Here is a 27,229-nt window from a genome sequence, read left to right on the forward strand (position 1 = left end):
TGGGGCGGGAGCGAGGGGCGGGGGACCGGCGGGCGCGCGCGCGCGGATGGGAGGGCGGGCGCGCGCCGTCGCGAGAACGGCCCAGGAGCGACCCGGACAGCTGTTAAAGGGGCAATGTCCCCGGGACTGAGGGACCCACCAGGCAGAGACAGGGGAACTGAGTTGCGGACGCGGGAGGGCGACCCGGACGCCGGAACTCCAGAGGGTGGCCAGCCCCACAGAAGCCGGGAAAGGTGGGGGCGGACCCCGGTAGGGGACCCAGGCCCCTGACGCGCGCACGTCGCCGCCGTCGGAGGCGCGCTCAGGGGGTGGAGCCGCCAGTCGAGCCCCGCCCAGGAGGTGGTGCGGTGCAGGCCCCGCCCCAAGGCTCGAGGCACTGGTCGGCTCCACCCTCGGCTCCTGTCGCCGCCTCACTCCTCAGCGCCTGGTGTAACGTTCTAGAATTCGACGCGCAGCTGCCTCAGGTGCCCTGGCCAAGTGCAGTCGGCAGCGGCACCACCACTCGGGCGCTGTGTCTCTGCCTGGTCCTTAGGTTCGACAGGGCCCGCAGTGCCGTGTCGCCCCCTCAGGCCCAGGCCACTCCTGCCTGCCCAGCCTGGCCCCAGCAGGCCTCAGCCCCGCAGGGCCCACCACCTGGAAGCCACATCAACTCCTCAGCCCCCAAATTGTGCCTTCAGGCTTAGCAGCTCCTCACGCCTTGGTCAGCTGCCAAGGGTCCCTTGAGCTCCCTAAGGGGTTTTCCTCTAAGCCTTCCCTCTGGACAGGGCTTTCCACCCCAACGACCTCCAGGCTCTAGCTAACTCAGCCCGGCCAGATTCCTTGGGTCCTCTTCTGCCCTGTCAGACTCGGGTTCCCCTCCCAGACTTGGCTGCCCCCCGCCGCTCCCGCGCTGCCCCGCCCTCCCCCAAGCAGGTCAACCATCCAGGACTCTTTCTAGCTTCCTTAGCCTCATCTTTCTCTTAGATCTGGCCAACTAGACACCCAATTACTAAGGTCTGAATGTCCCTCAGCGGCCACCTGCTCCCTAGTTCAGCTTCCTCTGCTCTGGCCCAAGATATTCCATTAAAACCCCATCTGCCCTTTCAGCCTAGCTTTACTGGCATTTGCCAGCTCAGCTCTAAATACTCTTCTCTTCATTCTTCATTTCCTTTCTCAGCCCATCTTAGTTACCTTTGAATAAATACTTATTCACCTGCAACAGTTTCCAATTTTCTGGCATTTATGCTGCCTCTCCTAACTCATCTAACATTCTTATCTGCATTGTCTGCCCACCCCAACTGGCTCTCAGGTCACCTTTTGCTGTCTGGAATTGTGGTCCTGTGTAACTGACCTCTGCTCACCTTCTACATCTCTAGACATTCCCACTGCCCCCTCCTTCCTCGTCACCAATTGACCGTGACCGCTCTGTCCACACTTACCTTTCATTAACACCTCATTCCTGGTTTGTTTACCAACCCTCAGTTCTCTAACTGGCCCCAGCCACCAGTTCTGTACCAATTATCCCCAAATGCCTTTTGCTCTGTCTAATTCACGTTTCATTCTTTTTCATTTCATTATCCCATATTGCCAGTTAAGTCACTCAACTGCCATCTGTCAATTTCACTTACTCTGTGTATTCGGCTTAGGAAAAAAGATTTTTTTTTTAATCTTTCACCATTTCTACATTTCCTGTGTTTGCTGTCTTGATTGTGTATGTTCAGCTAATGAAAATATTCAGCACTTGAAATACCTTTTCAGCTTTCTTTCCTTTCTTCTGGACCTATACATCTTCTTTCCAATCTTTACATTCACTCATGGTGAATTACATGAGTCAATGATTCATTTTCCATTATCTTCCCAGCACCAATGAGGAGACTCAGTCCAGCCTCCCAACCCTGTCCAGTCATGCAAGTACAGGAAGATGCAGACAACCTTATCCCTTTTGCCAAGTGAGTCCTCCCCACACAGTTGGGGAGGGGGGAATGAGATGGAGGCAGGATTCCATGTCTGGGTTCTTCCCCAAGAGTAGTACGAAATAAGAAACAAGAATCTCGGTGCCTGGTCTCAGGGGACTGGTGATTTATTAATTTACTCAGCAAATTATTTTTGAACACTAATAGTGTTCTAGGCACTGAATATTAGGCATTGGGTATTCAGCAATTAGAAAGATAGGGGTCCTGCTCATAGAGCCAACATTCTACAGGGAGGAAATAGAATGTGTACATGAATAAATATAATTTCAAATAGTAGTAAGCACATGAAAAAATAAATGTACAGTATAATGTAAGTAGAATGTCTCTGAGACTCAAGTATATAGAGTGTGACTGTGGAAGGGGAAGAGGAGATGAGTTTGAATTGAGATCTGAAAAATGGGAAGGAGCCAGTCTGCTAAGAACCAGGGAGTAGAAGAAGGAATTGTAGGTTTGAAAAAACAAAACGAAGTCCCAAGAAAAGAACTAACTTTCTGTTTTCTAGGACCAGGAAGCCCATCAGCAAGTTAGTGATCAAAGGAAAAGTGGAGTAAAGGCAGACAGGGGGAGGCCAGTCACATAGGACCTTATGGGCCATTGAAAATAATTTGAACGTTATGCTAAGGACAGTAGAAATCAGTGGGAGTTTCTAAGCAAGGAAATGACATGAGCAGACTTTCTTTTCCTTCAACTTTTTTATTATGGAAAATTTCAAACAACCACAGAAGTAGAGAAAATAGTAACCACGACACCGGAGTACCATTTTTAGTCAGCTGCAATAATTATCATTAGATGGATAATCTTTGTTTTTTGGATACACCACTCGGCTTCTGGAATCTTAGCTCCCCAAACAAAGATTGAACCTGGGCTCTCAGCGGCAAGAGTGCTGAGTGCTGAGTGCTGAGTCCTAACCATTGGACCACCAGGGAAGTCCCTGGTGGATAATTTTTTTCTTGATACACCCATTCAGCCTCCTGCTACTTAGACCATTTTGAAGTAACTTTAAACAGGGTATTATTTCACATAATCATTTCTAAAAGATTACTCTGACTGCTATGTGCAGACTAGATTGTTGAGGGATTCAAATGGAAGCAGGGAATGGAGGAGGACGCAATTGCAATAGTCCAAAGAGGGGAAAACGTGCTGGAATATGGTGGTGGGAGTGGAAATGGTGAATGGTAGTTAAATTTGAGTGTATTTCAGATGTAGAACTCACAGGATTTACTGATAGATTGGATATGAGGGGTGAGGCCGAGTGAGGCATACCAGATTTTTGGTTGTAGCAACTGGGTGTTTGGGGTGCCTTTTGGCAAGATGGGGAAAGCTAGGGAGGAGGTGTTGAATGGGCAGTTGAACCTGCAAATCTGAAGTCCAGGGGAGGAGCTAGAGCTTGAAATATAGATTTGGGAGTCATCAGTACATTGATGGTATTTAAAGTCATGGACCTGGGTGAGATCACCTACGGAGGAATGAAGATAAAGGGCCGAAGCCCTGGGACTTTCTTCTAGACAGCAGGAAAGCAGACATCTGGTCAGTCAGTCTGGCAGCTTTAGAAGTGATTAGAACTGTTCTCAAACAACTTTTGCACACCCTACCTAAAGGATATTAGTATTTCTGAGTTGTTGTTTACTCACTAGGTCATGTCGAACTCTTTGTGACCCCATGGACTGTAGCCCGCCAAGCTTCTTTGTCCATGGTATTTTTCCAGGCAAGAATACTGGAGTGGGTTGCTATTTCCTTCTCCAGGGGATCTTCCTGACCCAGGATCGAACCCTCATCTCCTGCTTGGCAGGCAGATTCTTTACCACTGAGCAACTAGGGTAGCCCCTAGTGCTTCTGAGATGGAGAGATATAGCAGGAGTGAATAGAGACTCTGCTCTCCTGGATGCTTGCATTGACTGAAAGGAACCTGTTGAATCACTTGAGTAGCCAGGGCCTCCCTCTCTAACAGCCCTGCTTTCTAAGTATGATGTTCTCTGGTTGTGGGGTGTAGAAGTTTGAGATTCAGTGAGATCTGAGGCTCAGACAATTGCTAATCTCCATGCTCACTCCAGCTCCAACTGCCTTTCAAATCAGTCTTCACCACCTTTCTCATCTAAAATGGATAAGGGAGGACATGGCCTGAGGGAGCCTGGGCAGCTGTGTGGTCCTGTGGTAAGATAAGACTCCTCAATCCCTGGACTGAGTAGGTACCGTAAGGGAAGAGCCAGAACTGAGCCTACCTTGTCCTCACCTCAGGTGTTCTAGGGTGGTCAGCCGATCTCCACCCCACTGCTTGCCTTCCCAGAGCCTCGGACTGATGCCCCAGCACTATGGAGACACCTTCTGGGAGAATCTTAGTCAAAGGCCCAGGTGGGAGAAATGGAGAAACGGGACTAACCAGAGGTGGGAAGGGGAGGCTGTACAATTTTAAACTACCATAAAGCCTTACTGTAGCAATAAGTCCTAGTCTCAGGATAACTGACCCACCAAGTGATGGACATGGTAGCTCCTAATGCCAGGTAGGTGGTTGGGAGAGGTTGTTAGAGAAACAACATGGATAGGGATATTCTCGTTGCACTTAGCCCCCTTTTTGTGCTTTACAGCCCCACCTGGATGGAGGAACAGTACACCCCACCCTTGCTGGTATGATGAACTTTCTGCCCTTTGACACTTCTTGGTTAAGATCACACCCACTGCCATCCCATCCCCAGCTCCCCTTATTCTCCCTTCCCTCTGGTCTCCCCCAGCTAGTGCACTGAGCAGGCCCTCCTTCCTATGAATCAGTCATCATGTTTTCCAGATCACAGCCATGTTTTTGTAATCTGGTCTTCCCAAGACCCCTGGTTCCCTATTTCAGTCCAAGCTCCCCCGAGAGACTCATTTCTGCCTTCTAGCTCCCTCTCCCCATTATCTGGTACAGAGAGCCACTGGTTGCTCCCAGCCTGGCCAGTATGGCCCTGAGGGACTCCCACCTCCTGAGGTGCTCTGCAGAAGAAAAAGGAGGAGGCCATGTTCAGGAGGAATGCAGCAGGGATCTGGGGGCATCCCAGCCCGGGTAAGGGCGGTCACTCATCACTTGGAAGATCTAAGGAGGCGACAGAGAATCATCAATGAGTAAGGAGACACATCAGGGCTCTGGGAGCCAAACGGTATGGGGACAGGGTGGCTTAAACTAAGGAAGAGGTGGAGAGCTTTGAGGGAATTGGAGGTTGCTTGGGAGTGTGCCATGGTCTTGGTGAGATTGAAGCAAAGTTTCCCATAATATGGGAAGGAGGAGGGAACGAAGGAATGGGGGATTAGTCACCTGAGCTGAAAGGAGTGGAACCCTGGTTACTGAAGACAGGAAAGCACTCCACAGAACTGGAGGATGGTGCAAAGCTAGAGGTCACCTCTGAGCCCCCGGATGGGAAACTACTTCAGTCTGAGGGGAGCAGAAGGTTGGAAGTGCAGAGTTGGAATGTGTCAAATGATAACACTCCTGGGTCCCAGCAGGAACTAGTTCAGGGCGGGAAGATGAAGAATGGAGAGACAGGAAGCCTGGCCTCCAGGCCCCTCTTTCCTAAGCCTTAAGTCTCCACAGACTGAAGAAGGCCCAGTGGGGCAGCTCTGGGGCTGCGTCTGGGCCTCTGCTGGTTGACAGTGATGGCTGTGGCTTCCCCAGCACCACCGAACACCCTGATCGGGAAGAGGAGAGGGCAGACTATCCACAGGAGGAGGACCACTTCCTCACTTCTGGCAGGGCCCAGGTATGGATGGCTGAAGAGGACTTTGGTGGGTGGTGATGTGGACCCTTGGTCTTGCATGGGGAGACAGGGGAAGCCAAGAGCCACATGGGATAGCTGGATGTGAGAGGGACAAAAGTAAAGTAGGCCAGATCCTGAGACTTGGGGGTACCTGGGTTTGGGGCCTAGGAAATCTGAAGACCTATTGTTTGATTCTTTTTTTTTTTTTCCTTCTTTTTTTTTTTTTCTTACAGCTGCTTTGGTCTCCCTGGAGTCCCCTGGGCCAGGAGGGGTCTTGTCTCTCCAGGCAGCTTGGCTCTATGGGCTCCTTCAGCGCTGTCACAGCCACTAGGAACCCCTTTTACCATCCCTGGTGGGTGGAACTGCAGTCTGAGGAGTAGGGAGAAAATGTCCAAACCCAAGACGCTGGCCGTGCCTCAGGGGCCTAGGATTGGGAGCTGGAATCTCCAGTATTTCGGACATCAAGGCATTCCTCCTTTCCTTGGCCTCTCCCATCTTCCTCTCCCCGCCTCTGAAACTAGGCACGAGCAGCCCCGATGGCCTCCCCTCTCCACTCTCAGAGGAGCCCCCCAAGGCTCCCTGCCACTATTCTCTTCGTTCTGTTATTAAAAAGCAAGCAAGTGGAGCCCAGAGTTGTCTTTCTCTCCGCGATGTAGTGATGGGGAGGCTTATGGGGAGGGAGGGCTCCTTTCAGCTTCGCGATGACCCCGCCAAAATGAAGTTGGGCTGATACCCCCAAATTCAAGGAGTTGTACCCGAAAACAGTCCTGCCCGCTCCAGTGTTCCCCACCCGGCTCTCCGGGCCGAGGTCACGTCAGTCGGCGGAGCTTCCGCCTCCAGGACCCCGCATCCTGCCCCTCGGCGCGGCCGCCCCTTCTGGGACTTCCCGGCAGCCCGTCCCTCCGCCTGGCTCGCGGCCCTGGAAGCCGAGTCCCTCCGGCCAGCGCCCCACCCAAAGCCAGACGTGTGCTGACCCCAGGTTCCCGTCCCGACCCCCATCCCCTTAATTGGGAAGCCCCGCCCCGTGCGCAGTGACGTAGGACGCCGCTGTCAGCCGGCGCTGGGGGGGGTCGGTGTGGGGTAGAATGGCCGCTGCCGCCGTCACCCGCGGGACCCCGGGAGGTAAGAGCCGGGGCCTCTCGCCCGCCTCTCCGCCCCCGCGCCAGGGGGCGCAGCTCCACCGCCCGGACTTGGCGCGCCACGCCGGGGACCACCGGCGCTCTCCCGGGTTTGCCCTCACTCCCCGCTTCCGTCCTCCTCCCCCGCGCCAGGGGGCGCCGCTCGGCGCAGGGCCGCAAGGCGGACCTGCCGGGCCGGACCGTCCCGGGGACCCCCGCACCCCAGCACCTGCCCTGCCCCTTGCCCGCCACGCGCCCGCGGACTCTGCTCCGCAGCTTCTCCAGGACATCTCTCCGTGCGGCCGGGAGGCGGGACCCTCCCACCTCGGAGCGTCTCCGCTGACCACCGCCCCTCCTGGGGGGGCCGCCCCCGGGCCCGCTCCGCACCCTGGCGGGCTGCCCATCCCGGACTGCGCACCTGCGCCCTCGGGCGGAGTCCTTACCCCAGCCCAGGCTCCAGGGCTCACAGTCGTGCTCGGACGGGCCTCTTCCCCGTCTCCATTCCCAGACACCTGGCGGAGCCCGCGCTGAGAGCATCCTCCAGCTTCCATCTGTTCCCCCAGGAGGGTGGGGGCTCAGGCTGGAGTCAGAGTGGTAGATGGGGTAGGATAGGCCTGGAGGCCGAGGGAAGCAGAGGCTTTGGGGATAGAGGTACGGTGGGGTGGACAGGGCGGTCAGCCTCAGGGTGGAGGATGGGTTGACCTGGGGCTGGATAGCTGGGTCCTGGGTGTCTAAACCAGGTTCTACTCAGGCCCCACCAATCTGGAGGAAAGGGTGGAAGTTAAGATCAGTTGTCAGATCTGCCCTTCCCCTTGGAAAAACCAAAGAGAAGGAACTCAGGGTGTGTCTTTTAAGGCCTAGCTCTCCACCAGGACTTAGAACTCCTGCCTTCCCCCCAACATCCAGGCTCTCATTTGTCAAACCATCCTTCAAGAACCGGATGCTCTGAGTCCTAGCCCCAGGGTCTGACCCCGCCGCAGCTCCAGCCTTGGAAAGCCAGGGCTGTAAACGCCGGCCCCCCGCCGACCTTCTCCCCTCCCCCACCCCGCCGGTCTCTTCCTGATTATTCTGTTCTGTTGTGTCTCCCACTCGTGTTGGTTCCTGGCACCGTGTCTGGGTTCTCCCTCTCCTCCACCCCCTGGCTGTACTCTGACATCACAGTCCAGCCCCTTCCTTTGGCTTCCTCAGATATCACGACCCGGCTGTATACCAGGTCTCCCACCTCATTCTCCTCATCCTTGATAGTGTAGGGGCTTCTGCCATGACCTTGTTCTCTCCCTTCCCAGCACAGACTCCCCCTCCCCCCGGCCCGTCAGGCCGGGGGTGACCTTGCCCCCTGGAGCCCTCACCATGAATACCAAGGACACCACCGAGGTTGCTGGTGAGTTCACAGTCCAGGTTTCCAGGTTGGGCACAGCCTTTTATTTCCCCCAAGCGGTGGTGACCTTCTAATTCTTGGATCCCCGCTCTCCTTGGCATCATTTCATTCACCACCACCACCCCGCCCCGCATTCGGCCCTTTTCCCCTGGGCTCTCATTGGGATGTCTCACACTAAGCCCTCCCTTCTCATCCCCTCTAGAGAACAGCCACCACCTGAAGATATTTCTCCCCAAGAAGCTGCTGGAGTGTCTTCCTCGCTGCCCACTGCTGCCTCCAGAGCGGCTCCGGTGGAATACAAATGAGGTTTTCTAGGGAGCCGGGGGGATTGGGGCTCTGCAGGGCCTAGTAGGCTGGAGGAGTTCCCCTCTGTGCCTTTCAACACTCTCTAGGCTCTTTGGGGATCACAGGAGAGCTATAAAGACCTGCATCTCGTAGGAGCTCACTTCTTGGCATAGGCACCTGTGTATAAATGCTACCACTTACAAAGTATTTCCTACAAACAGACCACTGTGCTCACCACTTGTCCTGTGTTATCTCACACAGTCCTCCAGGGATGCCGTTATCCCTGAGGTATAGATGAGGAGGCCCAAGAGGCCAGGCTGAGACTTTGGGAAGGGGACCCCCACCTGAGTGCCTCTTCTCCTCCAGGAGATTGCATCCTACTTGATCACCTTTGAGAAGCATGACGAGTGGCTATCCTGTGCCCCCAAGACAAGGTGAGAAGTTTTGTGAAGATGGGGAGTAGCAGGGGTCCTGGGTTCTGTGCACAGAACTTAAGGCAAGTCCTTCCCTTCTCAGGCCTCAGAATGGCTCCATTATCCTCTACAACCGCAAGAAGGTGAAATACCGGAAGGATGGTTACCTCTGGAAGAAGCGGAAGGATGGGAAGACCACCCGAGAGGACCACATGAAGCTGAAGGTCCAGGGCATGGAGGTAAGCAAGGCCTCCAGTACATCTGCCCTGGCCCCCGCTTTTCCCTGTGAGCTGGGTTCCAGCTCTGCCAGGGCTTGGTGACCTTCTCTCCCTACCACCCTCCCAGTCAGTCACTCTTCGCTTCTCACTCACTTTGGATCAGCCCCCTCTCTGCTTTCCCTCCATGACCCAATTCTCCAGGACTTAGGCCACGCCTCCCCCTGGAGGCCGCAGATGCCCAATCCCCTCACTTCTCTTGCATTTCCCGTAGGGGTCTGACAGTACTTAGTACCTCAAAGCACAGGTTTCTGTTCTCTCAAATCATTGCTCCTCATCTCAGATGTGTTATTGCCCTGCCCTCTGATTTCTGAATAGTCCCATGTCTCAAATCTGGTACTTGTTGTAAGGCCCTGGCCCCACTGTCCCCTCCTCTTCACCGCAGGGTGACTTGGGTGCTGGGTTTTGAAAGGTATGGGGAATAGATGGGGGTGGGTAAGGGTTAAAGAGGAACTGGTGGCAAGATTGGGATTCCTGCAAAGGGACTGAACAGAGGAAGAGTTGGGGAGCAGACTAGCCCTCCCCCCACCCCAGCCTGTCTCCTGGCAGTGTCTCTATGGCTGCTACGTTCACTCTTCCATCGTCCCCACATTCCATCGGCGCTGCTACTGGCTGCTCCAGGTGAGGACGGAAGGGCTCGGGGAGACAGAGTCTACCTGGCTCTTTGAGGGAGGTGGGGGTCTGCGGAATGAAGGGGAAGGATGACGAGGTTCTGAGTGTGGAAGGGAGACTGGGAAGAAGAGAAAGGGGTTTGGGGATGGAGAGAGCCAGAACTTGGGAGGGTGAGGCTAGGGGTGCCTAGGGAGAAAATGAGGACTAGGAGGCCAAGTCCCTGGACATCAGGACCCCATAGCGCTCTGTGTGTACCCTTGTACCCGCAGAACCCTGACATCGTGCTTGTGCACTACCTGAACGTCCCAGCCCTGGAGGACTGTGGAAAGGGCTGCAGCCCCATCTTTTGTTCCATCAGCAGCGACCGCCGAGAGTGGCTAAAGTGGTCCCGGGAGGAGCTCTTGGGACAGCTGAAGCCCATGTGTAAGGCAACAGGGCCAGGACAGAGCTCCAAGGGGAGAGTGGACCCAGGGGCCTCCCATGGCAGCAAGTTTCTATACTCAGGAGCCTGTGGGGTGACCATGTTGCCCCAAGTCAGGAGGCTTCTTTCCTGGGTGGGTGGGTACCAGGGTTCCTGGTGTGATCTAAGGTGTTCGACTATGGAGCGCAGCTGTGAGCTCCAGGTAGGAGCAGTCTGGGGGCTTCTGGCCGCTGTTCCTCTGGCTGGAAGTCTCAGAGCATCTCAGGTGCTTGGGGGAGCCATCAGAGTTCTTTGGGGCCTATTTTGTAGGGGGTCCCACAGCACTTCCCCCCAACTCTCCTCCAGTTCATGGCATCAAATGGAGCTGTGGAAATGGGACAGAGGAGTTCTCCGTAGAGCAGCTGGTGCAGCAGATCCTAGACACCCACCCGACCAAGCCTGCACCCCGAACCCACGCCTGTCTCTGCAGTGGGGGCCTTGGTGAGTGACCCTGACCTTGGAACCTTCCTCCCTCCTCGCTGGTCTGCCCTTACTCACACCAGGGGGGCATCTGTCTTGTTGGGATTTGCGTGCTTATTTGCATGACTTTTGCATGTTCCAGAAAGATGGGCCAGATGAGCAGAGGCTTTCCCGTCTGCATACTGTCTAGTTCCTTTTACTTATTCCTGGCAGCCTGGGCTCTCTGTCTGCCTTCTTCCTTTAGCAGTTCCTGGCCACCCCAGCACTACTGCTTACACACAGGCTTAGCCTTATTCTTAGTTGGTACCCGCTTGGTTCTGTTCTTCTGTACTTTTTCTATGTCTTCACCTATTGCTCTCAGCTATTCCCCCAAGCCCTGGATCCTCCCTTGCAGTGTTCCTCCAAGGGGGAGGGTGGGGGAGGAGAAATATTTCTGCCGCCTCCCAGTGGCCACAAGCAGTATGACACCTCTGGTATGTAGTGACTTCTCAGGAAATACATGACAGCTTCCAGCAAGGGAGGGCTGGAGAGAGATGTGTCTTACCCCTTCTTTCCCCACCACCCCTTCCACTCCAGGTTCTGGGAGCCTTACCCACAAATGCAGCAGCACGAAACACCGTATCATCTCTCCCAAAGTGGAACCCCGAGCTTTAACCCTGACCTCTGTCCCCCACCCCCATCCCCCTGAGCCACCTCCACTGATAGCCCCGCTTCCCCCAGAGCTCCCCAAGGCACATACCTCCCCATCTTCCTCTTCCTCTTCCTCCTCTTCCTCCGGCTTTGCAGAACCCCTAGAGATCAGACCGAGCCCTCCAACCTCCCGAGGGGGTTCTTCCAGAGGAGGCACCGCCATCCTCCTCCTGACAGGACTGGAGCAGCGAGCCGGGGGCTTGACACCCACCAGGCATTTGGCTCCACAGGCCGATCCGAGGCCTCCCATGAGCCTGGCTGTGGTTGTGGGCTCTGAGCCCTCGGCCCCACCAGCCCCTCCGAGCCCTGCCTTTGATCCTGATCGTTTTCTCAACAGCCCACAGAGGGGCCAGACATATGGAGGGGGCCAGGGGGTGAGCCCAGACTTCCCTGAGGCCGAGGCCGCCCATACCCCCTGTCCAGCACTCGAGCCTGCTGCTGCCCTGGAGCCCCAGGTGGCCACTCGGGGTCTCCCTCCACAGTCTGGAGCAGGCGGGAGAAGGGGAAACTGCTTCTTCATTCAGGATGATGACAGTGGAGAGGAGCTCAAGGCCCAGGGGGCTGCCCCACCTGTACCTTCACCCCCTCCTTCACCCCCACCCTCACCTGCCCCTTTGGAGCCATCGGGCAGAGTAGGAAGAGGGGAGGCCTTGTTTGGAGGAGCTGGGGGGGGCAGCGAACTGGAGCCCTTCAGTCTCTCATCATTCCCGGACCTCATGGGAGAACTCATCAGTGACGAAGCTCCAAGTGGCCCTGCCCCCACCCCCCAGCTCTCTCCTGCTCTCAGCACCATCACAGACTTCTCCCCAGAGTGGTCCTACCCAGAGGTGAGTCTCAGACTTCTCTCCTTCCTCCTGCATCCCTTTTACCCTGTGGCCTGTGACCTAGTTTCTCTCAGCATCCATGGCTGCTTAGTTCTCTTCCCAGCCTCTATCTTTACATAGAGTGTAGCTTCTTAACGGTTTTCACAGGCCTTCTTAACTACCCCTTTTTTCCTCCCTCCTTCTACCTGTGACTTGTGGTTGTATGAGTCCCTTAAGTGCCCCGGGGGACTTTATTCCTTTGGTGACTGGGTGGGGTGGGGAGGGCCTGGGACAGTTCAGCCTGAAGAAGAGAAAACCCAACTGGGATGTGATGGCAGACTTTGAGAAGCTGAAAGACTGTATTCAGCAGTCAAGTTCTGCTTTGTGCTGCCCCAGAGATAGAAAGCAGGAACTTCTCTAGGGGTACCAGGGGGCCCCAAGAAAAGACTTCCTCCCAGTGATAGCTATCTGCAAATGGGATGGTAGCCTTGGGAGAGGCAATGAGTTCCCCGTTTCTAGCAGATTCAAGTAGAGGGCAGGAGTGTGGGGAGAAAGGACAGTGGATCTCACTCCACTTCATGTCCAATCTCTGTACCCCAGACCTTGGGGTGTACAGAGAGCAATAGGTCCTCTCTTAGGGTCTGAATGAAGGAGTGAGTAATTATACCCAGCAGAGAGAGCCCCCAGTCACATGGCTCTCTGACTTCTGCCTGCAGGGTGGGGTCAAGGTGCTCATCACAGGACCTTGGACAGAGGCCGCTGAGCATTACTCCTGTGTCTTTGATCACATCGCCGTGCCAGCCTCACTCGTCCAGCCTGGTGTCTTACGCTGCTACTGTCCCGGTATGGGGACTGGGGGTGGTAGGAGAAGGGACAGAAGACATGACTGTTAGGATTCCCAGGAAGCACTAGGAACAAATGTGTTGGGTTGTTCCTGAGAACGTAACCACCTCAACCAGTCCTGGGGCTGAGCCCGGTGGTTGCCCCCCGGCCACCGCCCTCCAGCAGGCAGATGAGTCTGAGCTGAAGTGTCAGAGGTCTAGATTCTAATCCAAGAAATCTGCTGAGCTGATGGGTGATCTTGAATAAGCCTTTTTCTTTTCATAGGACCTTGGCCACCCCTTCTGTAAGATCAGCCATTAGACCCAAGGGGACTCTCATGGCTCTCCAGGCCCACTGACTCCAGTCCAGGGAGAGTCTCTTGGGAGAATGAGAAGGGAGAAATGTGGTCTCCTCCAACCAGTTCTGAGACTGAGGGACATTGGCTTCAAGACCTGTGCTATCCAGTATGGTAGCCATGAGCCACGTGTGCCTATTGAAATTAATAGTTAAGATTAAATGAAGTTTCAAATTCAGCTCTGCCATCACACTAACCACATTTTGGTGCTCAGTGACCACATGTGCTCGTGCCCCCCGCAGGAGACAGTGCAGATGCAGGATGTCTCCAACACTGAGGAAAGTTCTTTTGAACAGCACTGGTCTGGATGTCATTGCCAAGATTCATCTCTGCCCTTTTGCCACCCCCTTTGCCCCTCACCTGACACTCAGCAGTGTTGCTGTGGGACCCCAAGGACCACTGGAGTGACATGTCGACAGCTCTGCTCTCTGTCAGTATGTCCTCCCCGAGTCTCAGCAGCCCTGTTCAGTGGTGGATAGCAAGAGAGGGGCTGAGACCAGAGACGTTGGGAATTGGGAGTCTCAGCGTCTAAGCTTGGGACCAGGGCCTGGTGGCTTTATCCTCAAGGCTATAGATATTGAGATTCTGGGACACCGCTCTCACTTGACCCTGTTGGTGAGCAGCTAATTCCTTTCCTTCACCTTAGTAACAGAGTTAAGGCCTCTGGACCTTGATCTTAGGAGATAAGAGATTTTACCATCATCAAATTGTTTATATGTAGAGGTATCTCTACACACCTACCTCCATCTGGCTCAGTAGGTAAAAAATCTGCCTGCAATGCAGAAGACCTGGGTTCTGTTCCTGGCTCAGGGAGATTCCCTGGAGAAGGAAATGGCAACCCACTCCAGTACTCTTGCCTGGAAAGTCCCACGGAAAGAGGAGCCCAGAGGGCTACAGTCCATGGGGTCACAAGAGTCAGACACAACTTGGTTGACTAAACCACCCATAGGTATCTCTTGACTCTGTTTCTATGCCTTGGTGCTGAACAATATCCTTAACTACAGGGTCTAGAACCCAAGGGGTCTCTGGCCCAGAGGAGCTATTAAGTTCTCAAATAAAGGGATTCCCTCCCCACTTAGAGCCAAGGCCACTGGAGCCAGGGGCCTCTAGGGCCACAACAGGGCAGGTAGGGGAGGTAGATGTGGAAGGACCACCTGTGGATCTGGTGAAGGAGCCCAGGAAAGAGAGCCATCTCGCTGATCCTTGCCCTCCCCAGCCCATGAAGTTGGGCTGGTGTCTCTGCAGGTGGCAGGGCGTGAGGGGCCCCTTTCTGCATCTGTGCTCTTTGAGTATCGAGCCCGCCGATTCCTGTCACTGCCTAGTACTCAGCTTGACTGGCTGTCACTAGACGGTAAGTTCTAACCTTCTACCCCACCGCCTTTGAGCATGACGTGTTCCTAGGCCCATCTGGACTCCGGTGGCCACTGCCTTGCGCCCACTGTACCCCTCTTCCCAACTCCTGCTTCCTTGCTCATTTCTGAAGGAGCAGCAGATTTCCTTCACCTCCTCCTCCCTGTAAACCTTGGAGGTGGCTTTGTCCCAACACTTGTCCTGTCCATAGGAAGGGATCAAGGCCATGGGTGGGGCCGGACAGTGCAGAGCAACAAACATGGGATACACATGAGTGTGTATGTGCCTCCTGCTGCTGCTGCTAAGTTGCTTCAGTCGTGTCCGACTCTGTGCGACCCCATGGACTGCAGCCTACCAGGCTCCTCCATCCATGGGATTTTCCAGGCAAGAGTACTGGAGTGGGTTGCCATTGCCTTCTCCGTATATGTGCCTACACAATATATTTAAACTTTCCTATGGTTTTTCCCTCTAGTTATAAAGACAGGCATTAATTATAAAAAATTTTGAAGTTACAGAAAAGCACAAAGTAGAAAATGAAAATTCCCTGTAACAATGCTCAATAACATACACCACTTTTAATATATCTTCTTATATACAGAGATGCACATACATACATGTGTGTGTACGTGTGTGTGTATTTGTTTATATCCAGAGCTGTTAGTCCCCTTTACTGGTTATCCCTCCTGTGGCTTTCAGAATTGTTTCTGCACCTGCTTCTTTCTTGAGGTTTGCATGTCTCCGTTTCCTCCTGTTTAACCTGTGCTTTACCATCTCTCCTGTATGTCTCCTACCTCTCTCATCTCTCCATTCCTCCTTGGATTTTTGTCTTCACTTTCCTTCTTCATTCCCTATTGCTTGTTCGTTCTACATCCCCAGCTCTCCTTTGCCCTTTTTCTCTCCTCTCCTTCCCCTTGTTTGTCTTCCCCTCTCTGCTCTCATACCTGAGTCTCTGCTCAGAGCTCTTTACCCTCCTCCCTACCATCCCCTACCTTCTTGCCCGTCTGTCCTGGCATCTCAAAACATCCCCAGCCTCCACCTGTTTGTTTTCCCACGGCTCTGACCCCCTTCTGCTTCCCCTCCTCATCCTTGTGTGATCTCAGGAGGGAACAGATATAGCTCGGGATGTGTGCATTTGTGCATGGAGTGGGGGAGGAGGAGGAGAAATGGACTTGGCCATCCATCTCTGTCACCTCCCCTCCCCGCCATCCTCTTTGTGGACAGCTGCGGGGGGCCAGGAGGAGGGGGTGGTGCTTTTCAAATCAGTCTCTGAGTTCTTTGGGGCAGCGATTAACAGAGAGGAGGGACCCTGAAGTCCTTCAGCCCCAGCATGGGGGACGAAGGTAGTGTCTGCGGCAAGAAGGAACAAAATAAGCCATCTGGGAGTATGCGTATGTGCATGCACGTATGTGTGAGAGATCTGGGGCACGCGTGTGTGTGTGTGTGTGTGTGTGAGAGAGAGAGATCTGGGGCAACTGGGGCTGAACACCCAGCGAGGAGTCCTACAGTCTCTGTGTCTTGAAGGACACAGTCTTGGTTCTGCATTCAGGTCCTAGGTGGACACGTGGTATGAAGAGCCCTAGACTGAGGACTGCTCCTGGGGGGCTCTATTCAGAAGGTGGAGGGGGGGAGGGTAAAGGGCCATTGTATGGAGAAGAGGAAAGGATTGCTTGTGTCTTCGTCACTCAGACCCTGGGACATGATCTGGCTTTGTTGCCCAAGGCATCCCCTGCACCCTGCCCAGTGAGCCCCCCCATGCCCACTCCTCTTCCCCACAGACAACCAGTTCCGGATGTCCATCCTGGAGCGACTGGAGCAGATGGAGAAGCGGATGGCAGAGATCGCAGCAGCTGGGCAGGCCCCCTGCCAGGCTCCTGACACCCCTCCAATTCAGGTACATCCATGAGGGCACTCTACAGTGAGGAGCAGGGGGAGGGTCTTCCTGTAGAAATCAGCTCTACTGTGTGACTCCCCTCACTGTCCAGGCCCCAGCCAGTCCCCTTCCCTTCTCCGTGACATCACCCTGCTCCCACCCCCACCCTGTGGCAGGAGTGGCTATTCTGGGCACCCTCTTGGCATGACAAGCTTCAGACTATTTCTGGTCTGAAGGAGGGTGGAGGTGAGGGTGGGGGAGGGGATCCAAGAAGTCGGGGCTCAGCACTCTGAGCGTTCCAGGTCTTTGAGGAAAGAAGGCTGGAGAGGACTCTAGGTTCTGAGGGGGAGAAGCCATCTGTGGATATGGCACTGATCTGAGCCAAAATGAAGGCACCACATGGGCATGCAGGCATGAGGTCTGGCTGCTGGAGAAAGCTGCCTGAGGGACAGGGAAGACTGACCAGCCATCAGAGGTCAGGGTGGTGGGAGCCTAGAATGAGAATTGTAGGGGGGGGGCAGAATTGGAAGCTGAGAGGACAGGGGTGGGGTGGCTAAGGCCATCCCAGGCTGGGGATGCTCAGGTGTCTGCCTGAGGGTGTGTGCACCACAGGATGAAGGCCAGGGTCCTGGGTTCGAGGCCCGGGTGGTGGTCCTGGTAGAGAACATGATCCCACGCTCCACCTGGAGGGGTCCTGAGCGTCTGGCCCATGGAAGCCCTTTCCGGGGCATGAGCCTTCTGCACCTGGCTGCTGCCCAGGGCTATGCCCGCCTCATCGAGACCCTGAGCCAGTGGCGGTGAGCTGGGGCTGGTGGGAGTTGGGGTAGGAGGGTGTCAGGGACTGAGGAGGAACTGGAGGCCTGTCCTGGGAGCTGGGGTCACTGTGGGAAGGAAGAGGGGCTGGAACAGGGTTTGCACTTGGGGGAGTTTTAATGTCCTCTGACTTACAATGCTGACTTCTTGACCTCCTTATAATCATTAATCTCTTTGATTACTCATCCTGTTGACCATAGTGCTTGCCAGCCCCTTCAATTCCGAAGTTCCTACTGGGCCCCCTTTATCCCTAACTGGGCTCCACTGTCCCTTTCCCAAACCCTCCAGGAGTGTGGAGACAGGAAGCCTGGACTTGGAGCAAGAGGTTGACCCACTCAATGTGGACCACTTCTCTTGCACCCCTCTGGTGAGGATGCTGGTTCCTAGTGCACGTGAACAATGGGAAACAGGAGCAGTTCTTCACAGAGAAGATCGTTTGGGGGATGCAGGGAAGGAGTAAGGATAGGCCCATGCCTTACCTCCACTTCCGCCCTCTTCTCCTCAGATGTGGGCTTGTGCCCTGGGCCATCTGGAGGCTGCTGTGCTCCTCTTCCGTTGGAACAGACAGGCGCTGAGCATTCCTGACTCTCTGGGCCGCCTGCCCCTATCCGTGGCTCATTCCCGGGGTCATGTGCGCCTCGCCCGCTGCCTGGAGGAACTGCAAAGACAGGAAGCTTCTTCTGAGCCCCCACCTGCCCTGTCTCCACCCTCCTCCAGCCCCGACACTGGTGAGGGTTTAAGGGGAATGCGGGTGGAAGCACAGGCCAGGGGAAAGCTAGAGGGTGGGAGACAGTGCAAGGAGAGAGGAGGTTGTAGGGATGGGGAGGTAAGAGCAGCAAGGCCAGGGAGATGGAGAGTGAGGAGAGGGCAAGTGACACCTTATGCTCACACCCCCTTCTCTCCCCTTGCAGGCCTGAGCAGTGTCTCCTCACCTTCAGAGCTCTCGGATGGCACTTTCTCCGTCACATCGGCCTATTCTAGCGCCCCAGATGGGAGTCCTCCCCCTGTTCCTCTGCCAGCCTCTGAGATGACTATGGAGATGGTCCCAGGCCAGCTCTCCTCTGGTGCCCCAGAGGCCCCCCTATTCCTCATGGACTATGAAGCCACCAACCCGAGAGGGCCCCCACCCTCGCCGCCTCCTCTCCCACCAGCCCTGGATGGCGGGGCTGCTCCTGAGGAAGCCGATAGTCCACCAGCTGTGGATGTGATCCCGGTACCACTTAGGTGGAGGGCTCCAAGCAGAGGGGGGTGCAGGGCTGGGGTGACGCCAGCCACCACAAGAAACATGCAGAGCCGGGCGGCAGTTTGGGAAGAAGGGGTCATTTACCCTCATTTGGGGACAGGCAAGGTAACCCTCTGCTTAAGCTTCTGTCAGAGCTTGGGATTCAGAAGTCATGAGGCTTCAGAGGTTAAAATTCTGGAGAATATCTTCAATTAGAGCTGGGTGGTAGGGGTTACCTGTTGTTCCATAAAGGGACAAGAGCGATGGCAGGAAGCAGGGAGGACAGAGGAGCAGAGAGGTCGGCAAGATGGAAGCGGAAGTGTCTGGCACTAACCAGGGGCCAGGGGGAGGCTTGCACATAGTAAGAGCTAAGAGTCTTGTAGAGTGAATGAACCCATGAGAGAGTGGAGAGTGGCTCTTCACGTACAGCAGCCTGCTTCTCTGCTAGGGCCTGGGACATACCTGCTTTAGAGAGAGACTAAGGGATTAACCGGGGAGCACTAAAGTGCAACAGATTTAGAGAACACCACACGGTAGGCGCCTTTATGTGAGACCAGCAGAAAGTGCTGCAGGCTGCAGGGCTGGAGCAGAGGCAAGGCTGGAGCTATTCAATAAGGTGTCATGTGATTGGCAAGCGCTGAGCTGATTCTTGGCGAGTTCGAGGAGGGGGTGGCAGACATGGCCAAGTTTGTGGGAGCTGGCATGGGTCAGGCTGGGTGGGACAGTGGGCAGTCAGCCTGGAAGGCTAAGCCCTTCATTCGCCTAGCTTCTGAATCCCCCTGTGCTGTACGTCCTTCCTAGCCTATGTTTTCCATGACGTCTCAACACAGGGCTGTATTGAGTGGGACCCCAAGAAGTGTAAGTGAACCTGGAACACTGGCAAAGAAAGACAGGGTTAATGGGGGCAGCCATCCATGAGGCCTCATCGTCTGGGTCTGATAGGAGAAAGATAGGAAGTGAACTTATGCTATGGTCTTGGCAGAGCAAGAACAGCTGGGGGGCCCCTCAAGGTTCACCCAGCTTCTCCTTCATCCAGGTTGACATGATCTCACTGGCCAAGCAGATCATTGAAGCCACACCAGAGCGGATTAAACGAGAGGACTTCGTTGGGCTGTCTGAGGCTGGAGCCACAATACGGGAGAGGACGGGAGCGGTGGGGCTCAGTGAGACCATGTCCTGGCTGGCCAGCTACCTGGAGAACGTGGACCATTTCCCCAGCTCAGCCCCTCCAAGGTGACCAGCTTAGGACAAAGCCTCCAGATCCTTCAAAGGAACATGGGAGGGATAGAGTGAGGGAAGAAGCTGCACTATGGCCAGAGCCTTTGAGGAAGGGATTGGCACTGGCTGGCGAGCTCTGAAGTCACTCTCCAGACCCTGTTACTGGGGCTCTGCCTTCAGAGCAGCGCCCAGGTGGGAGAAGAGGGACTTCAGATGTCCAGGACATCCTTTATCCCTGTTTCCTACAGCGAGCTGCCATTTGAGCGGGGTCGCCTGGCTGTCCCTCCAGCACCTTCCTGGGCAGAGTTTCTCTCCGCATCTGCCAGTGGCAAGATGGAGAGTGACTTTGCCCTGCTGACCCTGTCGGATCATGAGCAGCGGGAACTGTATGAGGCAGCCCGAGTCATCCAGACAGCCTTCCGGAAATACAAGGTCGGGGGCTTGGGGGCTTCAGGGGATGAATTACACAATCTTGAGTGGGGAGGTGATGGGTTCCCAGGACTGTGGGGGGGACAGCAATCATCCAGAGAGATCTGGGGTAGGGTGAAGGGTCAAGGGACCCCAGGCACATTGGAAGAGCAGGTCAGATGTCAGTTAGGTGGGCAATTCCTAACTGATCCAGGTGCTGAGACTTCCTTCTTGCCACTTAGGGCCGGCGGCTGAAGGAACAGCAGGAGGTAGCTGCTGCTGTGATCCAGCGCTGTTACCGGAAGTACAAACAGGTGAGGATGTCCTCTCTTGAAAGCATACCCACCAACCCACACAGGCACCCACTCATCCCATCCCAGAGCATCCAGAATGCTGCAGGAGCCCTAACTCCCCTTTTCTCTCCACAAGCTGACCTGGATTGCACTTAAGGTATTAGGCATGAGACCTGGGTGTGAGGCTGTCTGTGATGATTCAGCCTTTCCTTCCGTGAGCGTGTGGATTAGAGAGATTTGCATCGACTGAACTTGAAACGGGGTGAGGGGTGACCCTTAGGGGTCTGGGTCTCTGTCCCTCCATGTCAGCCCCTGCCCTTCCTCCCCACCCCTGCAGTTTGCACTCTATAAGAAGATGACCCAGGCGGCCATCCTGATCCAGAGCAAGTTCCGAAGCTACTACGAACAGAAGCGATTTCAGCAGAGCCGCCGAGCGGCAGTCCTCATCCAGCAGCGCTACCGCTCCTACCGCCGCCGGCCCCCGGGGACCCTGCCTGCCCGCAACAAGTACGGCCCCAACCCTCCAGCCCTCAGTGCACACCCACTGTGTCCACGGCCACTGCCCACGGGCTCCCAACTCATCATCCTGCTCCTCCCCGACCCCTTGCCCTACCAAGGTCCCTAAGGGGCGGAGGGCAGGTGATTCCTGAGTGTCCTGTGCGGTCTCATCTCTTCTTCCTTCCACCAGAGGCTCCTTTCTCACCAAGAAGCAGGACCAGGCAGCCCGGAAGATCATGCGATTCCTGCGGCGCTGCCGACACAGGTGTTGCCCTTTCCCTCACTGGGGAGGACTGGGCCCCGCCGCCGCCTCCCCATCCCACCGCCCTAATCGGCCGGTCTCCTCTGACTCCTTCCTTGTCTCTCTGCAGGATGAGGGAACTGAAGCAGAACCAGGAGCTGGAAGGGCTTCCCCAACCCGGGCTGGCCACCTGACCTCTCCACTGCCTTTCTCATCACCCTGGGGGCCGCTTCTTGCAGTCTTAACAGGGAGAGGGCTCTCTGGGGGAGGGGGAGCCCCCTGTCGGCAGCTTTCCCGTCACTTTTGTGCTAGCCCGTCCTGGGTCTCCACCCCCCACCCCTCCGAAGTGCTGAACTCCCTCTCCCACCCCTGCCTCCTCCTCTTCCCTCCGGGTCGCGCTCCCTTCTCTTAGTCCCCGGCTCCAGAAGACCCATGCCCCACATACCTGCATCTTCAGCTGTGACCTCCGGAGCCCTGCCTGCCCCTTCTCCACAGCTCCCTCCCTGCCTGTGCCCACCTCGGCCCCTTCCTGACTTGCCTTATTTATTTGTTCGACGCGTCTCTGAATGTATCCGCCTCGGTCCCACCTCTGCCTTCGCTACGCGCGCGCCCCTCGTGTTTCAGGGCTGACCGTGCCCCCACCCCGACTCCGCATGTTTGCGTCTTGTTTCCTCCCTTTCTGGCCCTGTCTTTCCCCGTCAACTGACCGACTCCGGCCACCAATCTCGGGGCCAAAGGGGGGCTGTATATAGAAACGCGCTGCGGAGTCCTGCCCCGTCCCCGAGGGGAGGGGCCTTGTACATAATGTAACATACAGAGTATAGTGAAGAATCTATTTAAGGCGCCGCAGGGAGGGCTGCACGGCCGGGCTTGTGGTTCCTGGCGCGGCGGGAGCCTCCTGCCGGCTCCACGAGCACTTTCTACTTGTGCATGGGCTTGGTTTCTACGAATTGCCATTAAACATCGCTGCACCAGCCAGCCTCCGGCCTCTGTCTGCGGGCGGCGGGGAGGGGCGGGGCCCCCGGCCGGCGGAAGGCTGCGGGCGCGCCAAGCCCGGATCTGAGCCACGCCGGGGCGGGGCGGGTGCGTGGTTTTCCGCCTCCGACGTGTTTCCGGCCTTAAAGGCATTTTGCCCTTCCCTTTAAGACGCACCGCCCCCCTCTCAGTCACTCCCAAGATGGCGGACCTACTGGGCTCCATCCTGAGCTCCATGGAGAAGCCACCCAGCCTCGGTGATCAGGAGACTCGGCGCAAGGCCCGAGGTGAGGATCCCAAATTCATTGCCGGCTTTCTTCGCCCGGTTCTCAGGATCGCAATCCTCCCTCTTTGGATGACCCCGCCTCCTCAACCTTGAAAGACCCCTCACAGGCCCCTTCAGAGACCCCCCGAGTCCCTAAAAGGGCTGCTGACCCGCCCGCTGTTCTTAGCGGACGATGATTGGCTACCTGAAGCTCAGCACCAGCCCCCTGCCTCTTCCTGCCCTGGCCTTCCACAGTCCTTGTTTTCAATTCGCCCGTGGGCCCGCCTGTCCGCCGGTGGCGTGGTCTGATTGGTAGGCTGCCCTGAACCCCACCCAACCCCTTCCCGCCTTCGTATCGGAGGGCGGTAAGATCGACCGCTCGGCCCCGCCCGCCCTGCCGGCGCGCCGGTCCGTGCACCTCGTCCCCTTCGGATTGGATCCAGGATACGTCCATCCTCAATCCTTTCTCCCCTATTGGCCTCTTCAACTTAAAAGTCTACCGATTAAGTTTTGTTCGACCTTCCTCTAGCCCACCCCACCCTCAGCACCTCTAATTGGCTGCTGGAGCCGTTCAGCGCCCTTATGCCCCGCCTACTTGATTTAACCCGATCCCTTCTGCCGCGAACCAACATTTCTCTCATCTGTACCCTGAAATTCCTAAGGTCCCTGGGCGGGTCGTGAATGTTGATTGGACAAATAAGAAGGCCCCTACCCGGTCCGATTGGCCATAGCCTCCCAGTCTGTGTTCTCCGAGTAACTTTTCTGCTGGCGGTTCAAGTTGGACTGCCAGTGTAGGGCGCGGCCCGCTGGGCGGTGCAAGCCTCTCCTGCTGGCTCCGCAGCGTGTGAATGAATCTGACAGAATGAGTCCTTTTAGGGGAGGACACCGGCTCCCTACCCGTTCGAGGGAGGCCAGAACAGGAGTGGGTGCCTTCAAAGTGCTCAAGTGCTGCTTAATGTCAAACTAACATCCATATTTACTGAATGGTTACTAAGGGCCAGGGGCACACTCAAAGGAGCCCACAGTCCGGAGCATTGATGAAATGATCACACAGGAGTTAAAAATCAACTTTATAAATGGTCTGAAAGAAAAATAATTATCAGGAGTGTAACTACCTAGGGCTTCTAACCTAGCCTGCAGTGAGCTGAGATCTGAAGAATAGATAATTCAGTGAGAAGGCAACACAGTGCTCCAGGCAGATATTTGAAAGCTATAAGGAAGGAGGGAGCATAATGGGACCTGGGAACTGAGTTACTTCATGCTCACCACGGCTGACTAGGTGGTTCACCAGCGGCCGTTGACAGGCTAGGAAGCTGAAGTTCAGAGTTTAGTCACTTGCCTGTGGTTACACAGTTACTTAGTGGCGGCATTTCAAACCCAGTTGTGACTTTTAAGCCCGTGTGCTTATCCATAATCTTAAATCACCTCCTCAGATGCAGAGAGAAGACTCTCAAGCCAGACAGAACAGTCAGTGACTAAGATGGGGTGCACTAACAGTCAGAGCCCATGGGGTTGAAGAGAGGAGCGCACCTGAGCTGTCAAGCCCTGGAGCCACAGAGAGTAACTGGATAGGAAAGGAACAGGGTCCCTGGCTTCTAGGAGCTCATAGTGGGGTAGGGAAGACAAAAGTTACAGTCTGTTAGTTCTCAGCATGTGCTATAGTGGATGTTTGAACCAAATGTGCTTGGGCCCCAGAGGAAGAAGTAATTCTTCACCATCTGACTCATAGTGGATCTCAAAGTTTGCAAGGGGAAGAACTTTTCAAGCAGCAGGAATAACATGTGCAAATACATGAAGTGATTAGGAAAATGGGAATAGGTTCAGTGCAGCTGAAGGGGTTCTGATCCTGTGGAAGAAGTAGGCCTTAAGATTGTCAGCACTTTGAAATGGCAGAAGAGAGAAGAGGGGACAGTAAGACTAAAGGTAGTGAGTTCCCTTTACAGCTCAGACACCTGCACTCCCAGAGGAGAAGAATGTTAGACTGGCCATTTCAGCTTCATCTTGGCTGTAGAAATAAGAAGTGGGGGTATTACAAAATATAGGAAGTTAAATAATTTCCTCTATCCTGTGTAGACAATGAGATGATAAACTCTGTGAGGCCAGGACTGGGTCTGTTCCCATTACCTCCCCAAGCCTTAGAGTTCTTGGTATGTCGTAAGCAATAAATAAATGTTTGCTAGTTGGTTTCCCCAGTGGGAAACAGGGTTGAGCATGATTCTCATCTCTGTTTCTCCCACTAAACTGTGAGGTCTTAAAGGGCAAAGCTGTGTCTTCATCCTCTTTGTACTTCAGGGCCTAGCACCGTATCAGGGATAGAGTAAATATCAATAAATGCTTGGCAAATAACAGTAATCCTCCCTTCCTGCCCTGACACCTCCCAGTGGACACGAGACCCCTCCCAAAGCCTTACACCCTCTCACCACCCATACTTCCACCCCTAGCCTCATGCTGCCATTTCTTGCCCCCAGAGCAGGCAGCCCGCCTGAAGAAACTACAGGAGCAAGAGAAACAACAGAAAGTAGAATTTCGTAAAAGGGTAAGAACAACTGGAGAGATCAAAGGCAGCTTCAGAAAGGACTAACAATAAGTTAGAATTGGAAGGTTGAGGACTTAGTTTGTGTGCAAACTGTCTTGAGAGAGGTGAAGCCCAGAAGTCAGTGGCACGGAGGTGGGAAAGGTGTGGGAGGCACAAGCCTGTTGGCCCGGCTGGGGAGAGGGGTAGTGGGGTGGAGCCATCATCTCATATCTTCTTCCCTTTTCCCTCTACCAAGATGGAGAAAGAGGTGTCAGATTTCATCCAAGACAGTGGGCAGATCAAGAAAAAGTTTCAGCCGATGAATAAGATAGAGAGGAGCATACTGTGAGTGTCTCTGGGCTGGGCGACAGGAAGTGGGTGGTCAAGGAGGCACGAAGGGTGAAAGGTTCAGAGGGGAGAACCTCCTAGAGGAGGGCACTGGCCCCCCTCATGGCTTCACAACCTCTTTCCCTTTGGCTCCCCCTCCCCAGACACGATGTGGTGGAAGTGGCTGGCCTGACATCCTTCTCCTTCGGGGAAGATGATGAGTGTCGCTACGTCATGATCTTCAAAAAGGTAAAAGGCCTGAGTTGAGTTCCCCGCTCTCTCCTTTTCAGCCTATACCCTGCCCCAGGGGAGAAGAATGAGGTAAACTATGTATGTGGAACCTTGACCCCATCACCCACTTCTCTCCCAGGAGTTTGCACCCTCAGATGAAGAGCTGGACTCCTACCGGCGTGGCGAGGAGTGGGACCCCCAGAAGGCTGAGGAGAAGCGGAGGCTGAAGGTGAGTTATGCCTGGCAGTCCCTGGGACCCTGCCACCACCATCTGGGAGGGGCTGAGGTCAGGCCTTGAGCTCCGGTGACCCCCTCTGCACCCTCAGGAGCTGGCCCAGCAACAGGAGGAGGAAGCGGCCCAGCAGGGACCCGTGGTGGTGAGCCCGGCCAGCGATTACAAAGACAAATACAGCCACCTTATTGGCAAGGGGGCAGCCAAGGATGCAGCTCACATGCTACAGGCCAACAAGACCTACGGCTGTGGTGAGGCCACAGTGGGGGCTGGGAGGGGGCAGGGAAGAGGAGCACAGGTTGGGGGGAAGGAGAGGGGAGACCAAGGCACAGGGCTCCTAGGTCCTCCCATCCTCCCGTCTGCCCCTAGTGCCCGTGGCCAACAAGAGGGACACACGCTCCATTGAAGAGGCCATGAACGAGATCCGGGCCAAGAAGCGTCTGCGGCAGAGCGGGGAAGAGTTGCCATCTACCTCCTAGGCACCCCAGCTCCCGGGGCACGGCAGGGGGCAGGGAGGGACGAGGCTGCTGCTACTAGAACCCATCCTGGAGCCCCACCTTCTAACAGCTGTCACTCAGGCACAGTGTGTGTCACTGTTCGATCTAGGATATGTATGTGGGGTGTGTGTGTGTGTGTGTGTATGTGTGTGTGTTAGTATGTGAAAGTGTGAATGCTCAGGTGGGTATTTAATCTGTATTATTCTGTTCTTCCTGGAATTTTCTTCCCCATGGGGCTGGGATTACTTTACATTCAATAAACACCGTTTGACCCAATGTCTTGGTTTGTTAGCAGAGAAAGGTAGGCTCTGGAGAGGAGTTGAAATAATTATAGGTTGAATAATTATAAACTTGCTTTTGTGGGCCAAAGATGGTCAAATATTGGCACTTTTGCAGAAATTCCTAAGGGATGGCATTTTTTAAGAGCAGTCACTACGGCCAAGTGGTCTAGCTTTGGATCCTGGCTCTGCGACTTCCTGTCACGTTGGTAAAGTATTTTGCCTGTTTGTGACTCAGTTTCCTCACCAGTAAAATGGGGATAATAATGGTAACTACCTGATAGGACTGTTTCATAAACTGCACAGGTCAATGTATGTTAAATATCGATAATAGTTTCCCATCCTCAAGGCTACGTGGAAATGTAGCTGCTTTGGTTCCCATGACCATCCTCACCAAGTACCTCAATTTCATAAGGACAAGCACTCAGACCTCAGCACTGCAGTGCCCTCCGCAGACCCTGTAAATTTCCATTTCTGGGCATATCTGATCCAGCTTCCCCCTCATGGTGATGTCAGACCTCCACCCCTCTGGAGCTGGTTCAATGTTCTGTCAGTTCCTCTTCAGCTTCATTTCACATAATGCACCGGCTTTCCCCTGCCTCCTTCCATAATGTGAGTGTAATGGTTCTACATCCAGCCCAACTTCCTCTCTGACCAGTCCCTCACTCCCTCCTTGTCACAGCGGGTTCCA

The 27,229-nt window shown here is 55.0% G+C and overlaps 3 protein-coding genes and 1 long non-coding RNA gene across 19 annotated transcripts; 3 read left to right on the plus strand and 1 right to left on the minus strand.

Moving 5' to 3' along the window:
• Nucleotides 1–20: 20 nt before the first annotated feature.
• On the plus strand, nt 21–6,299 carry INCA1 (inhibitor of CDK, cyclin A1 interacting protein 1). Of its 6 annotated transcripts, XM_027518266.1 has the most exons (8): nt 140–464; nt 1,841–1,928; nt 4,004–4,103; nt 4,188–4,301; nt 4,535–4,574; nt 4,852–5,045; nt 5,512–5,677; nt 5,908–6,299. In XM_027518266.1, the coding sequence occupies exons 4-8, from the start codon at nt 4,249–4,251 to the stop codon at nt 6,052–6,054; spliced, it is 600 nt and encodes a 199-aa protein (XP_027374067.1). In that variant the 5' UTR covers nt 140–464; nt 1,841–1,928; nt 4,004–4,103; nt 4,188–4,248; the 3' UTR covers nt 6,055–6,299. The 6 variants fall into 6 exon arrangements, with proteins under 6 accessions (XP_027374062.1, XP_027374065.1, XP_027374067.1 ...); XM_027518263.1 differs by lacking the exon at nt 4,004–4,103; XM_027518262.1 differs by lacking the exon at nt 4,004–4,103 and having other exon boundaries at nt 150–233.
• Nucleotides 6,300–6,691: 392 nt separating this feature from the next.
• On the plus strand, nt 6,692–22,192 carry CAMTA2 (calmodulin binding transcription activator 2). Of its 11 annotated transcripts, none has more exons than XM_027518234.1 (23): nt 6,692–6,796; nt 8,079–8,173; nt 8,373–8,476; nt 8,822–8,889; nt 8,972–9,107; nt 9,678–9,764; nt 10,025–10,178; nt 10,522–10,656; nt 11,212–12,152; nt 12,845–12,971; nt 14,522–14,656; nt 16,431–16,546; nt 17,138–17,322; nt 17,627–17,705; nt 17,844–18,066; nt 18,250–18,551; nt 19,597–19,793; nt 20,027–20,210; nt 20,429–20,500; nt 20,616–20,636; nt 20,817–20,986; nt 21,168–21,242; nt 21,349–22,192. In XM_027518234.1, the coding sequence occupies exons 2-23, from the start codon at nt 8,143–8,145 to the stop codon at nt 21,410–21,412; spliced, it is 3,606 nt and encodes a 1,201-aa protein (XP_027374035.1). In that variant the 5' UTR covers nt 6,692–6,796; nt 8,079–8,142; the 3' UTR covers nt 21,413–22,192. The 11 variants fall into 11 exon arrangements, with proteins under 11 accessions (XP_027374035.1, XP_027374037.1, XP_027374041.1 ...); XM_027518235.1 differs by having other exon boundaries at nt 6,724–6,796; nt 9,693–9,764; nt 21,349–22,034; XM_027518242.1 differs by having other exon boundaries at nt 6,731–6,796; nt 9,626–9,764; nt 21,349–22,034.
• LOC113877778 lies at nt 15,211–22,683 on the minus strand. Its single transcript, XR_003506807.1, has 3 exons — nt 22,409–22,683; nt 17,818–17,996; nt 15,211–16,565 (listed from the first exon to the last, which is right to left on the minus strand). It is a non-coding gene; the product is annotated as an uncharacterized LOC113877778 (long non-coding RNA).
• SPAG7 (sperm associated antigen 7) lies at nt 21,499–26,536 on the plus strand. The gene is made up of 7 exons (XM_027518268.1): nt 21,499–22,480; nt 24,927–24,994; nt 25,230–25,318; nt 25,465–25,549; nt 25,671–25,760; nt 25,858–26,014; nt 26,133–26,536. The coding sequence occupies exons 1-7, from the start codon at nt 22,396–22,398 to the stop codon at nt 26,240–26,242; spliced, it is 684 nt and encodes a 227-aa protein (XP_027374069.1). The 5' UTR covers nt 21,499–22,395; the 3' UTR covers nt 26,243–26,536.
• The last annotated feature ends 693 nt before the right edge of the window (nt 26,537–27,229 follow it).

The sequence above is a fragment of the Bos indicus x Bos taurus genome, chromosome 19, assembly GCF_003369695.1.
Source record: "Bos indicus x Bos taurus breed Angus x Brahman F1 hybrid chromosome 19, Bos_hybrid_MaternalHap_v2.0, whole genome shotgun sequence".
NCBI classification, from domain to species: domain Eukaryota; kingdom Metazoa; phylum Chordata; class Mammalia; order Artiodactyla; family Bovidae; genus Bos; species Bos indicus x Bos taurus.